Here is a 14,835-nt window from a genome sequence, read left to right on the forward strand (position 1 = left end):
AATCAGCTGATTTTTTTTTTCTTCTGCCGTTCCCATGTGGCTGTCAGCACAGAATGAAACAAGGCGAATTAAGTTTTTCTTTTCTACTTTTCCAATACTTTGCCATAACAATCAAACGTACAAAACATTGTTGTTGCTCTAGTGCCACCACCTTTAATGAATACGCCTCGGATATTCTTTAACATATTGACCTTTGCATGTACCTCACATTTAATATTATTTTATTTTTTTATTATTAAAATATTAATTAAATTTAAAATTATTATTTTTTTAATATTATTTTTATTATTTGTCTATGTATAAAAAAGTGTATTTTTTTCATTTTCACTTCAAATTTCAATTTTTTTGTTCAAAATAGGTTAGTGCAAAGCGAAATAAAATATTTTACTTACAAATTTTTGTCTGGTTGATTTCTGTTGATTACAAGAGGCTATATAGTCCACGGCGCAAATTAAAGGAGCCATGTTTGACCAGCAGTAGTGCCGCCATTTCTTTTTTTTTTCAAACAAATTTTTATATATTCATTTCAACATGAATATAAATTTGCATATTATTTTAAGATAATAAATACTCTCAGTTTTTCGCAAAAAATGATTGAAAAACTCGTTGTCTGGAGGAGCTGCTCCCCCTTAAAAAGAAACAAAAAAAGTATTCAAATGCTCATGCAACATAAAGCCGACTCGTTCTTTTGTCTTGTCCCAATACCCCCCAAATCTAATCGAAGCATACAAAATTCAACTGGATTTTCAAGCAGCTTCAAGAACTTATACTTAAATTTAATACGCCATAATATTTTCTAAAAGTTCTTATTAAAAGCCTTGGAATTGGGAAGGAAAGTGTGTGAGTTTTTAAGAATTTTGCTTAAAATTTGAAATTTGGATTTATACAAGTTTTGCTAGAAAATAGGCTCTACTTTCATATAAAAGTAATGAGCATAAAAAAGACGCAAACTAGTCAAAATTGTGTTCAAAATGTTGTTGTGCCTTCATTTTGTCGCGGAATGTAAGTACTGACAGGTGGGCAACGTCACAGTATCAAATTTGTTGAAAGTCTTTTTTAGGCATGGAAATGCATTTATTTGTGGGTTGTATATTACAACTGATACGTACATTTGTATGTATACATATATACAGGGTGGATCATTGATTAGTTTCGTTTTAAAAATGCTAAAAAAATATCATTCAATCCTTCTCAATGATTTCTGCTTTATTAGAAAGAGTAAACTGCCGATGAATAGTATTGTAGAAAATAACTTCACTGGCATGGCTACTTCGGCTGGTTGTACAGTACATATTCCATTCTGTCTACCCAAATGCCAAATGACCGATAACAATGTCAGCCTTGAAATCCAACGGAGAAGCTCTCTTGCCAGCAAGTGCTACTTTGGTCTAAGGAAGCAAATGACTAGTTAAGTCCGCTCTCGACGAACAAAATTGATTCTTTATAAGGCTCTCATTATGCCCGCCCTATCGTATAGCGCAGAAACTTGGAAGATGTGACAGAATGCGAAAAGGTGTCTCTTGGAGTGTTTGAGAGAAATATTCTGCGGAAGATTTTTGGACCTTTACAAGCTGGCGACGGCGAGTGTCGTAGGCAATACAAAGTTTAGGAAGCTAGAAGCTTGACGACGACAAATATACAGAGCAGCGAATAAATACCAGTTCTTCGACAGCCTGGGGCAGTGCGCCAACCTAAATCCAATCAATTTTCTCTATTATATCAACAGCTGGCTGTAGATACGAGTATCTGCCTGTTGGAGGTCACATAATGATATCAAAACGGCGCTTTAGTGCTACTTGAGGAGTGTCAGACTGGCACTTCAACCATTTTACCTACCTACTTAAAGATACCAACAGCTTCGTTGGCTGGGTCATATCGTCCGAATGGATACGAACACTCCTGCTCTGAAAGTATTCGATGCGTTGGAAAAATCAGGTGGAGAAGTACTTGGCTTCACTGGGTGTGCCCAACTGGTGCCGGTTATCACGAGCAAAAAACCCCTGGCGCGCTTTATTGCACTCGGCTAAAAGCGGCTATCACGCCAATCAGGAAGAAGAAATGCCAAATGCATTGTTAACGGTGTCTGCCTCTATCTCACGAATGGCTAGGCGATTCTGAAGGGCCTCGTTTGTGGATTATAACTAAATATAATCCACAAAAATCACTAACGTAAAATTTGCTTGGGTGTAGGTCATTGCAGGGTAATTTCTGAAAATCTCAAAAATGTGTATTTGCTTAGGAAGGTGGTTTGTTTATTAATTTCTTATTTACTTATTTATATCTGCATTAAAATTTCTAAAACACTGTTCTGAAACACCCTTTATCTATCTATGTATGCCTATGCTTGTGTTTGCATATTGAATGCTTTCATGCCATTAGCTGGTAACTGGTTTATTGTCGCCAGCCCTTTTGGTTATTCAGCCTCATTTCCCTTAATTGACGGAGTATGGCGAATTGGAAAACCGAGCAAATATGCACTTACACACATATCTAGAAGTACAAATATATACAGAGCAATTTTTCATACCTTTTGAACAAATTTGATTGCCCCACTGGTGGCTTTTTAATGAATTCGAAACCATCACTAGTCTGCGTTCTTTCTTCGTTCGATATGCCACAATTGGTTGCCTAATTTTTACACGGTAATGTATAGGAATGTATAGGAATTTCCATTTGTGCGGCGTTATTTCAGCAATAGCATCTAGAATGATGGCCTCAAGCTCGATGGCCTTATGCTCGCTTGCCATGAGTTGATCCAGTCCTCACTTGCAACCACTAACTTTCCGTAGATGCATTGATGATATGTCGAAAACTTGTGGATTGTGTGCGCTGCAGTAGTTGTTTTACTTGTTGACATAGTCGCTGGGCGAAATATGGGCTTCGTCCGAGAAAATGATTTTTTTGGCCAAAATCCGGATCTTTAGATTTAAAACTGAGCCGGAATTTCGGAATATTTTTCAATAATGTCTACATGTTTGGCGTGAAAAGCGTGAAACAATGTATCATGAAAGCTCAATGAAAATTCTTTTTCAGAATTTTAAAAGCATTGCATAGTAGTATTTCTGAGCTGTACTAAAGGCACTGGAGAATGCAAAGCAAACCTCAAAGATTGTTCAAGAATTTAAGAAGAAGCTTAATTCTGCTGCAAGACGAAATAAGCTTGCGTTTATATGGGTTCCAAAAATGTAGATTGCCAATGAGTTGGCCAACTGTGGATTAGCGGTTACCTCTCAGCGACCAGAGCCAATAATCGGAACCAGTTCTACAGGAATAATGAGTTGGATCAGCGATTATGAATGCAATTTTATAATAAAGAGCGATGGTCCAGTCTAGAAAGCAGCAGAACTGAAAAGTGTTTTATGATAAGCCAGAACAGAAAACTGTCGAACTTTCTTCAAAAACTTGGACGACGTTGAGTTTATGATCGGTATTACAGAACACAATCCATGGGGCCAGCATATGACCACCAATGGAATCATTGAGGACTCGATATGCCTATCTTACTTATAGGAGGCGGATACCACTGAGCATTTTCTCTGTGAGTGTCCTGCCTTTGATAGAGCAAGGTTGCGAATTTTGGCTTCTGATGTAATGAGAATGAGTAAAATTCGATCTCTTAAACTGGAAGACATTTTCAGATTTACCGAGGAATCTGGAAAATTCTCACAGGACTCTCTGTCTCTGTCTCAGCCTCAGTCTCAGTCTCAGTCTCAGTCTCAGTCTCTGCCTCTGTCTCTGTCTCTGTCTCTGTCTCTGTCCCTGTCTCTGTCTCTGCCTCTGTCTCTGTGTCTGTCTCTGTCTCTGTCTCTGTCTCTGTCTCTGTCTTTGTCTCTGTCTCTGTCTCTGTTTCTGTTTCTGTCTTTGTCTTTGTCTCTGTCTCTGTCTCTGACTCTGACTCTGACTCTGACTCTGACTCTGTCTCTGTCTCTGTCTCTGTCTCTGTCTCTGTCTCTGTCTCTGTTTCTGTCTCTGTCTCTGTCTCTGTCTCTGTCTCTGTCTCTGTTTCTGTCTTTGTCTCTGTCTCTAACTCTGTCTCTGACTCTGTCTCTGTCTCTGTCTCTGTCTCTGTCTCTGTCTTTGTCTCTGCCTCTGTCTGTCTCTGTATCTGTCTCTATCTCTGCTTCTGTCTATTCTATCCTATCTCCTTCTTTTTGTTACTTCTCTCCTTTCCTCCTTGACTATCTACCCTTTTACTTTCCAGAGTTTTAAATACAATGGATCTTTTAGCCTGAGTGTTTCAGGATTTACTAAATCTCTCGGTGCGTCTTGGTTCCACTTTTTCAAATTTTAATTTCAGTATCCCAAATGTGGTAACCATCATACTCGAGAGAAAATATATCAAAAAAAAATTGTGTATAACCGAACTTCTTCTCCATTAAGTACTTGAGACCACAAACTGTCGTTCCCACGTCCGCGACCCAGATTTATGTAATATATATCCGACCAAGAACTGTCACTCCAGTAACATTCTCCCAACATTTATAGGGAATGTTCATTTTCTAATAAAAAAAATTTTTCATTCACATTTTTTTTTATTTTTTCAAAATATTTGCTTGAAGCAATACCATTTTCTATGGGCCCTCATATCAGCCATTTTGCAAATAGTGAAATCTAGTCACTATCGGAATTGAGATCGCATCAGCTAAAGTCGAGCTAGTAGCCTAGTTTTTCCTGCAGGGTGGTTTATGTAAATACATACAATATATACATACATATGTATGTGTAAATAAGACATCATGCTTTTAGGACAACTATCAATGGGCAATGAAAGGAGTTGCTTATTTCCTTCGAAGTTTGTGATGTAAGAAAATGGGTATCGTGAATTGTGTGTGGAATGCATTAAAGATTTTTGGGTTACAAGAACAAAATGAAAAGAAATGAGCAAAAATGTCATAAAAATATTTAACTGCCCTTTTTAGTTGTCTAGCATTTTATATTGCTTAAGGGAAGAAAAAATGTATACCAAATATTATTTGCATACTTGCTTACATTCAGAATTGATAAACTTAGGAAATTGTACACGTAAATAAGCAATAAAATTGAGAGATATTTTAGGTTAATTTTTTGGCTGAAAAAGTTATTTTTATTAAATGCAAATGTATATATGTATGTATATAGTTATATGTTAGGGTTTGAATTTTGTTCGTCGGAAGAGGTCTTTGCTGTTCAATCACTCACCGAGACCAGAAGTTTGCTCAAAGCCGTTATTGGTGTGCCCATATTGGTTCCTATTTGAACAAAGTCTTTCACAACTTCCAACTAATGCGAGTAATAACGAACAGTGACGAGTGCTTGAATACACGGGAATTCCGTCAATGCTGTCAGAAAGAACTTTGCTTGGCTCTCCTTCACAGTTATGCCAACCTCATCGGCAGCATTCTCTAAGCTGGAAAAGGCCATGCTAACCGCCTTGATGATAATAATAATATTAATATTAATTTTTTTATATGGCGCAGTAACGATTTAAATTGGCAGCACCACTCTTTCTAAGATCAAATTGAAGAAGTCAAACGAAAATGAGTCACCTCGTTCAAAAGATCAACTGACATCGACTGGCTAGGTGGAATCTTTTACAGCAATTCCAAAATTTACTAAAATTTGCTCATCAAATGCGCCTTTAAAGTTGACAATAAAGTTCTTTGGCATGATTTGCCATACGGTAAATACAAGCGTCGTTTGAGAAGTCAATGCAAAAATAAAAAGCTGATTAATTGTTTCGGAAAATTTTTTATTGTTTTTCGACATAGTCTCCTTTTCGGCTTACACACTTCGTCCAACATTGTTCCAGTATGTTGATGCCTTCCGAATAATATGATTTGTCAAAGTCTGAAAAATAGCCATTCCTTTCTGCAATCACCTCCTCGTTTGAATAAAATCTTTTTCCCGACAGCCATTTCTTTAAATTGCGAAACAAATAGTAGTAAGAGACATAGAAGGAAGCCAAGTTTGGAAAACAGAAGACATATGACATATGAAACGAGTTGAAACCCCATTTTCATTCATTTGCGACCACAACAGCTGAGGCGTGAGCAGGTGCGTTGCCGTGATGGAAAAGGAAAATCATTCGACTTCCTCGATTAAAACGCATGCTAAACACAAAGAAATAAGCCGATATGGCTGAAATTTGCTGTGTGTTCTTCCAAGAGATGTTACTGACTAAACATGACCTCGATATGTGCCAGCAGTGCCATTTCTCTGACTTTTCACGGACTATTTAAAAGACCCTCGTATCTAGTCTTTGGTGGATTTGCCATAAGATCGACTTGAGCATTTCACTCAGTACTATCGGCAGGGGCTTCTAAATTATACTGAGCAGACTTACTAAATGATACTTGGCGCAAACACATCCAAAATATCCTTCTTAGACACTTCGAACCGTCAGATTCTGTTTAAATAAATGGCGCGTACACTTCTGCTAGTTGTTTGGCCCAGCTCCTCCTCCTATTTGTGGCGTGCGTCTTGATGTTGTTTCAACAAATGGAGGTACCTACAGTTTTAAGTCGACTCCGAACGGCAAATGTTTCTTTATGAGGAGCTGTTTTGATGGCAGAAATACACGCGGAGGTTTGTCATTGACTGCCGAGTGGGGACTGCGATTAGCAAACATTTTTTCAGTCATTCTAGTATTTCAAGGAGACGCGGACCTGCGTTCTCTCTGAATTCTGATCGCTATTCATGCACCCACCCATTTGGCTACGGCGGCCGAATTCTGATTACCTGACATTAATTCTGTTTCTGATATTACGAACTCCTCGCCTTCAGCTTTGAGCAGTTTAGCCATACTGTTCTCGGCTCGTCTTGATCGAGTGACATGATGTGAACTTCGTAATTTTTTTTTTATTTCACACATACATATTTGTTTACTAACACCTTCAATATATGTATGAGTATTTGTATGACCCTCTTCTATTCATACAACTCTCCTTGCGTATGTTATGATGTATTCGAAACATTGATGCAAGCCTTTTTCTAACAGTTCATTACGGAATGCGTACAACTTTCTCTTTCACAGTTTGAACGTCTTCAACACTTTTTTTAATCAGATTTCTCTTTCGAAAACTGATAGACGTCCCAAACAGAGTGGCCCAGTGATGGAACGCTAGAAATCTCTTGACAGACCATGCGAAATGAGTCGGCACACAATTTGGGTAATTTTTTATACTTATTTTGTGATAACTTTCGGCGAGAACGTCAGGCTAGTAATGTTGACTAATAGTTTGATAGTCAAATTCTGTTTGAGTAGCAGGTTTTTTAAGTTTCAAGTTAAATTTTACAGCAATTTGTTGCTATACTGTTACACTTAATAGAAAAAAAAAATTCGAGTTGCTAAAAGCATTCTCTGCTAAAACTCTCTTGCCTTAACGATTTATTTACAGAACCGATGCGTTCTAAAGAGAAGGTGGCACGTTTAGGAGGTGCTCGTTGGTATTTAGCATAAGTGTCTTCTGTAACAGCCTCGATGTTGTTTGTTGTTTCATATTAAAATAATAAATAACGGAATGTATGATTATAACATGAGAAGTCAGTCAGGGGTATAATAAATAACAGCCTCGTTACTTATTAGAAATATCTCGCAATTATATGTACATAGGCACATATATTCTTGATCAGGGGCACCAAAAATATTTCTTGCGTTGAGATTGATGTTCTCAATTTTTTTTTATTGCATGTACAATGTAAAAGTTATAATTTGAGAACAAATGGGTCTTTTTCTGATGGAACCAAGATCGATTATTTGAATGCATTTGCTGATGTACGTCGGTTCTTCTAGGCTTCTGTATTGCATGTTCATCTGAGATATTTAAATTTGAAGATTGTACCAAAAATCGGTTTTTTAGGAAGAACTTCAGACTGTTGTTTTCCGATTTTCTCTAAAGCATCTAAGCTTTACTAATCAATAGAACTGATTTTTATGCACTCTATTCCCCGAAAATTTTGGGTTGATATAATTGTTCTATACTTTTCTTTCGAAATACAGATCAGATGGGTGGATGGCATGAGACTCAAGAGCGACATGTTCGGACTGTTTGACGGCTTTAGTGTTGTCTTCATTAACTCTCGTTTGGACATCTATTTTAAAAGGAAGTTGATGGGCTCAGAAAAAGTGATGCGAGACGAAATTTTTTGACGACTTTATCGAACCCATTGGCCTTTGCAAACATTCGAAAATCGTGTGAATAATCCAGTCATTATTTCTCAATCCACTACTCGTTTGGCTATGGATTAATTTTTCAACAAACGAATCCCTGGGTTGATTGTAGTCAACCAACCAACCGGAGCCGATACACTCACAGCGAAGAGAGTCTGTCGTCTTTGTCTATGAGGAGGGGAAAAGCTTCGTTTAAAAACTGGTTGCTATTTTATTGTATGCAAGAATCCAATATGTTTTGCTTACCTTCCACCGTAGCCATAAATAAATATTATTTCATACTATACCATATATTTCATTGTAATAAACTTTTTTTTTTCAACCTTCTTCGAAATATGTAATATACATACGTCAAAATAATGGACAAAATAAAAAAAATCATTTTTTTCACAAGCCAAAATATTTTCAGCGATTTTTTTTTTTTTTGCGTCTGTTGGTAGCTCAATGCATGCAAACCATGAAAAAGATAAGAAATTAAAAATGAATTATAAATGTGGCGCATTTTCCACATATACCCATAAAAATGCATGTACGAGTATATATATAAATACATAGAGTTCCGGTCAAACCCGGATGCCCAACCGTAGATATAACTTTTTCAATCCTTTTTTTTCGTCTCGTTCGAGGATTCTTTTTAAAAGCTGATATCCATAAATCGATAGAAAATTAAACTTTAAGAAGCTACCTGGAAGCTCAAGTCGTTAGCTATTAAAGAAATTTGCTAAATTCACGTCCAAAGTCGAAAAAGCCAGTTTGGCCAGACCGGGGTGCCTAACGGCGGGTTAAAAGTGTGTCAAAGTGCTGACTCACTGGTCTAATAGGTCAGTCGACGTATCAAGATTCTACAAGTAATGTGATATTGTTCCGGTTTTTTAGTTTTTAATTGGCTGAGGGGAGTTATTGATTTTGTTATATTGGATATGTCAAAATAATGGTAGCCATGCATTTTCTTTGCTCATTCCATGGCTCATTGAGGAGGTATTAACGGTACAGGAGTAGATTTGATTCTTCTCTGTTTAATTCGTCTCTAAATAATCAAATTTTGTTTAAATTCCTCAAAATTGTCAAACTTTGTACGAGTACATAAAGGGTGTTTTTTTTAGAGGTTAGGTTTTCAAGTTGGCACTACTTTTTTCGTAGATGGTCTTTTTGACAGCTGTCACTTGATTTATGCTCAGTTTGGTTTGCCATTTCATAATGAATAGACTTACACCTGAACAACGTTTGCAAATCGTGCAAATTTATTACGAAAATAATGGTTCGGTTCGCGCGACGCATCGCGCGCTGCGTCCAATATTCGGTCGACATAATCGTCCATCAGAGTCACTAATTCGATTAACCATGGATCGGTTTAGCACCACGTTTGCTCTAGTGGATAATACGCATCCTCAGAGACGTCGTACAGTGCGCACCGAAGACGCTATTGCTGCTGTGGAGCAGAGTATCGAAGAAGACCCGAATGAGTCTATCCGCCTTCGCGCGCAGCAATTGGAGATGTGCCCATCCACTTAATGGAAGATTTTGCGGAAGGATCTTGGTTTGCATGCTTACAAAATCCAACTCGTGCAAGAATTGAAGCCGAACAACCATCAAGCGCGTCGCACGTTCGGTGAATGGGCCCAAAACGAGATGGCCACCGATCCCGATTTTCACAAGAAAATTTTGTTCAGCGATGAAGCTCACTTTTGGTTGAATGGGTATGTCAATAAGCAAAATTGTCGCATTTGGAGTGAACATAATCCACAAGCCATTGCTCAGACGCCGTTACATCCTCAAAAAGTCACTGTTTGGTGTGCTCTATGGGCAGAGGGAATCATTGGTCCATATTTCTTTAAAACTGAAGCCGGCCATAATGTTACAGTCAATGGAGAGCGCTATAGAGCCATGATTAATGACTTTTTCGTGCCTGAATTGGACGATGTTGATGTGGACGACCTTTGGTTCCAACAAGACGGCGCTACATGCCATACAGCCAACGCAACAATCGATTTATTGAAGGAAACTTTTGGTGAGCGCATTATCTCGCGCCGTGGACCTGTGGCGTGGCCTCCAAGATCGTGCGATATAACACCGCTGGACTCTTTCTTGTGGGGCTATGTGAAGTCGCTTGTCTACGCAGATAAGCCCGAGACGATCGACGTCTTGGAAGAGATAATTCGGGGCGTTATTGCTGACATACGGCCCCAATTGCTGCAAAAAGTGGTCGAAAATTGGGCCTCTCGGCTGGAATTTATTCGAGCCAGCCGTGGCGGCCACTTGCCCGAAATCATTTTTAAAACATAATGGCAAGCCCTTATCTTTATAATAAAGCTAAATTCTTGGCCATAACATTAAATTATATACGTTTTATTTCAACTTGAAAACCTAACCTCTAAAAAAACACCCTTTATATAGATTTTGATATTTTAGGCACCTAAAACAAAAACAAAATACATTGGTTTTATTGTTTTTGCTCTACTGCTACTGTTGAATGTGACTTGGCTCTTTCTCAGTATTTGATTAATCGAAAGGATCATCCGTTGATACAGCATACAATGGAGATTTCATAAAGTTGGGTTCCTAAAGCTATACTGTTGTTGTGTGAATGCAAAATTTCTGAACACTTTGCGTATTCCAGCTATCTAAAATTTCCTTTTTGTAGGAGGAGAAGTATCAGGACGCTTTGTTGTTTAAGCGCGATTTATGTTTTCTAAAGCCTACTTGAGAGTTATGTGCCCTCATTACTTGGTAAAGAGTTTATTTTATTTTGATTTTTTAAAAGCTTAAGTCAGAAAAAAGTGTTAAATAAACAAAAAGAAATGCAGCGCAAGCAACGGAGGCTTTCAGCTGGTTGTTGAAGAATTTCTGGTTTATATACGATCGGAATCCTTCAGAAATGTATACATTTCGAAAATGTTGGCATTGGAAGGGTTAATAAGTAGTGATAGTGCATCATGACCCTCAAAATCCTGATGCCTTTGTTTATCTACTCCAAGGCAAAAAGGCTAATAAACGCAGTCTACTGACCGGAGATTAACAAAGTGGGCACAGGCTTGGTTGCCGCGCTTGTAGTAGATGTGCATTAGTGATTACACTATGACCAATGCGTAGGCGAGTGCAGTCTTGTCAGATGGGAGGGATGATAGGTAACTTGGTTTACTGCGATTAGGATTAATACTGGAACAGTGGTGACTAATGTGAACCGAGTCAGCTACTAATTTGGTTTGCCTCTGCTGCTCTATGAAGTAAAGAGTTTAAGTAGGAGTAGTCTTTTTTTACAGGGTTAAGAGATTTTGTGGCATACTCATTTTGGTTCGTCCAATAAGATTTTCAAAGAATTAAATTTAAAAAAAATAAATAAATAATAAAAATTAAAGTCTTCCAGAGATGTTTATGAGATAGTAGGAGATGCGTAGTTAGAGTGTTAAATGCGCTTTTACGTTAGATTTTTGGCAAATACTAAATATTTAGCGGCGTCCGACTGCTTAACAATGGGAATGTGCAACGAACTTCAATAGTGTGACTACCAAGTCGGGTAATGGATTACCAGCTTTTGTTTTAAATATATTTATGATGCCTATTCACAACTCCTTTATATTGAAATAGCTTGCGGCTACTTAAATGTTATACTAATTAATATATGCAAGTATAAGGGTGCCAAAATCCAAATTAAATCGCAGCCGCAGAGTTACGCCTTAGGAAATCGTATGCTGCTTCAAGCAATTGTTTAATGACCCTAGGCAACTACTGATGTTATACAACGCGAGCGGAGCTATCTAAGAGTATCCAAGTAATATGAGCACAGTGCAAAAGGATGGCTTCATGGGGATAGGAGTAGTGTAGTGAACTATCAACAACACAAATAATAAGGCAAATAGTCCAACTGAGTAACTACAAAATGAGATTTTAGTAGGGGAAGGGCGCAAATGAAATGAATGTATGTGAATGGAAAACGCTTATGTAGAGTGAGCCCTTCCTTTCTGGGTGGACTGTAACGAACGAGGAAATAAAGGGAAATGCGTTAACATAACGTACGAAGTTGGCTTGGAGAATGTGACGAAGTGCTGGAGCGAAGGAAAGTGTGGTGCAAAGAAAAGAGAAAATTGTTTAATCGTATTTGAGAATGTGTACATACAGCTTTTACGCTGCTTACCTCACCACGCAAATGCCCTCAAATTGAGTTTTAATGAAGAGAGTGGGACGGACATTAAGAAAACTGGTGGAGAAAAAATATTATATTAGTTTTCTAGGGTGGTCAAAAGTATAAACTATTAAAATATTAAAGTTTTCCGTTGTAAAGGGGATTATTGAAAAAAACAAAAAACAGGGTTTCCAAATTTTAGTTGTACTGTGTGTAAAAGTGGGGCGCTATATTGACACACAAGAAGGCACAAGCAAAATTCCACATTATATAACTTTCATGTTCGTAAGCATTGAGTTGTGTGTTGTATAATATCCAATGTTGCGCGGCCATTGACTTACCCTGCTGTACGGCCAAGAGGAGCACCATGACGCTGGCTAGGATTTTTGATTGCATTTTAATGTGAATTTCAATGTAATTTATCGCCTTTTACCGAGCTAAAAATACCAACTGTTTACACTTTTTTAAATTTCGAAAGAAAGACTGATTTTTCGCTCGTTGGTCACTATACCGACTTCACTACTGCTAAGTAACTCTTTGCCACTGTACACCAAATGATGGTAAATCAATAATTTTGGCAGTAATTTGAAAAATTTTATATGTTTCCGACACACACCAATTGAATTTCAAACTTTTTTTTTTAAGGTATACCAGCAAATCTAAATCAGACCGACTCAATCAACCAAAGCTGCTGTGAGTGGCGCGTTTGGCGTTCGTAGCACGCGTTCGAGGTAAAGCGCGATTCGAAATGAATGTGCGCGTTGCGTCAAAGACCGGAGGAGCCGTCAACTTGAGTCGAGTTGAATTGAGTTTAGTTTAGTTGAGTCGAAATGATTCGAGTCGCGGTGCGGCAGTTTGGCCGATGGACTCGTTGGCTGGCTAGTATGCACACCCCCAGAAATTAGGGTAAGAAAATAATATTTTAATAATGGAAGTAGAAGAGTAAGAATTGCCCACACACACACACAAACGTACAAAGAAAGCGTTCATTTGTTGTTATTATTTAGAAAATTGTCTACACACCCACTCTGCCTACTCTGCTTTGACGACAAAGTCTCGCGCTCGTCTGCTCGGCCTGCTTCGGTTCGGTCCAGACGTGGTGTTTGGCGACATACCAACACTTGAACTGATAAAATACTACTACTATACAACAACACACTCACATATGCTGCGCTCGTAGTTGGTGCTCATAACTTTGTGTTGGGGGTTGCAAAGCGCCAAGTGAAGCTTTGTGGAGCGGAAAGCTCGTGGCTCCCATGAGTAAGATAGGGCTTTGTGAGCTTTTGCGCGTGTGAATTGTTACATATATGTATGTACATACACAAATATACATAATCACGTAAATATGTGTGCATTTTCTATGCATCTGCTCTGTGGCGTGTATTCGTAGCGTTTGACTTCGTTTTTGCCGTCACACTTTGTGTGCGGCAGGGCAATAACTGAGTCATTGGTTCAAGAGGTTATTGGAGTATCCTGGCGCGGCAAATGTTAGCTCGTGCACTGATATCTGGAAGTGTGATGGCCTGTGGTGGCAAATAGTAGCTGGCGTGCTAGCGAGTCGGTTGGCAGCTGTTTATTAGCTGCATGCAATCCCTGACGTTGACATTCTGTTCTCTGTCTCTGTGCTGTGATTGCATTCAATGTTAAGCCTTGCAGGTGGTCAATGGCAATAGAAATAGAATTGGAACTTCATATGCGCTTCTTGAAGGGATTGACAAGATGAAAGGGGACAAAAGGGTGGGGGTGGGGGAACTGAGCAACAAATGAAATTACAGATGCTAGCTAAGGACAATTAAAACAAATAAAGATTTATGTTAAATAAATTAAAGAAAAAAGTGATATGGGTTTAAGGGAATGAACTTATTTTAAATGTAATGAAATGAAATAGGAGCAGGAAACAGAATTGAAACAATAAATAGAAATTAAGTTTAATTAATGTCTGCCCATGATTTGGAAATTAGAGTAATTTTTAAGCTCCGAGTAAAACTGAACTGATGCTGTTTACTAAGAAAATCAAGGTGGAAAAAAATTAGCAGATACTTTTTATGAGGAGCTTTTTCATGGCAGAAATCGCTCTCAGAATCTCCCAAAATTAAACGGCGTGAGTCTTGCGCCCCTCGGCAGGCAAACATCCGAGTGCATTTCTGCCATGGAAAATCTCTTCATAAAAAATATCTGCCGTTCGGAGTCGGCTTAAAACTGTAGGTCCCTCCATTTGTGGAACAACATCAAGACGCACCTCCCAAGTAGGAGGAGAAGGTCGGCCAAACACCCAAAAAAGGTGTAACCGCTAATTATATACATTAGGACGGGTCGATTTGTGGGGAGGCAAAAAAATCGCCTACTGCTCTGTGAAAATCATATTCTAGGGATCAAAATAAGAAACTTTGTCGAAGGAATCATACGTCTAAAACGAATTCTGATGTCCCCCAATTTGGGTCGAACTTTTTAGTTTCTTTTCTCATGTAAAGGCCAAAAATGGTGATATTTTGAAATGATTGTATGGGGAACCCCCCCCCCCCCCCCGGGGAGCTCGAGAGGGTGTGCCACTGGCATGGGTGGATCG

At 38.4% G+C, this 14,835-nt stretch overlaps 1 protein-coding gene across 1 annotated transcript in view; it reads right to left on the bottom strand.

The window, feature by feature from the left end:
- The window catches only part of LOC128865041 (uncharacterized), a 28,193-nt gene extending 15,151 nt beyond the window's left edge, over window positions 1-13,042 (bottom strand). Inside the window, exon 1 of the mRNA XM_054104934.1 lies at window positions 12,611-13,042. Within this exon, the coding sequence (XP_053960909.1) occupies window positions 12,611-12,665 (55 nt within the window). The 5' untranslated portion in view covers window positions 12,666-13,042. The remainder of the gene's footprint in view (window positions 1-12,610) is intronic.
- Between the last annotated feature and the right edge of the window lie 1,793 nt (window positions 13,043-14,835).

The sequence above is a fragment of the Anastrepha ludens genome, chromosome 5, assembly GCF_028408465.1.
Source record: "Anastrepha ludens isolate Willacy chromosome 5, idAnaLude1.1, whole genome shotgun sequence".
NCBI lineage: Eukaryota > Metazoa > Arthropoda > Insecta > Diptera > Tephritidae > Anastrepha > Anastrepha ludens.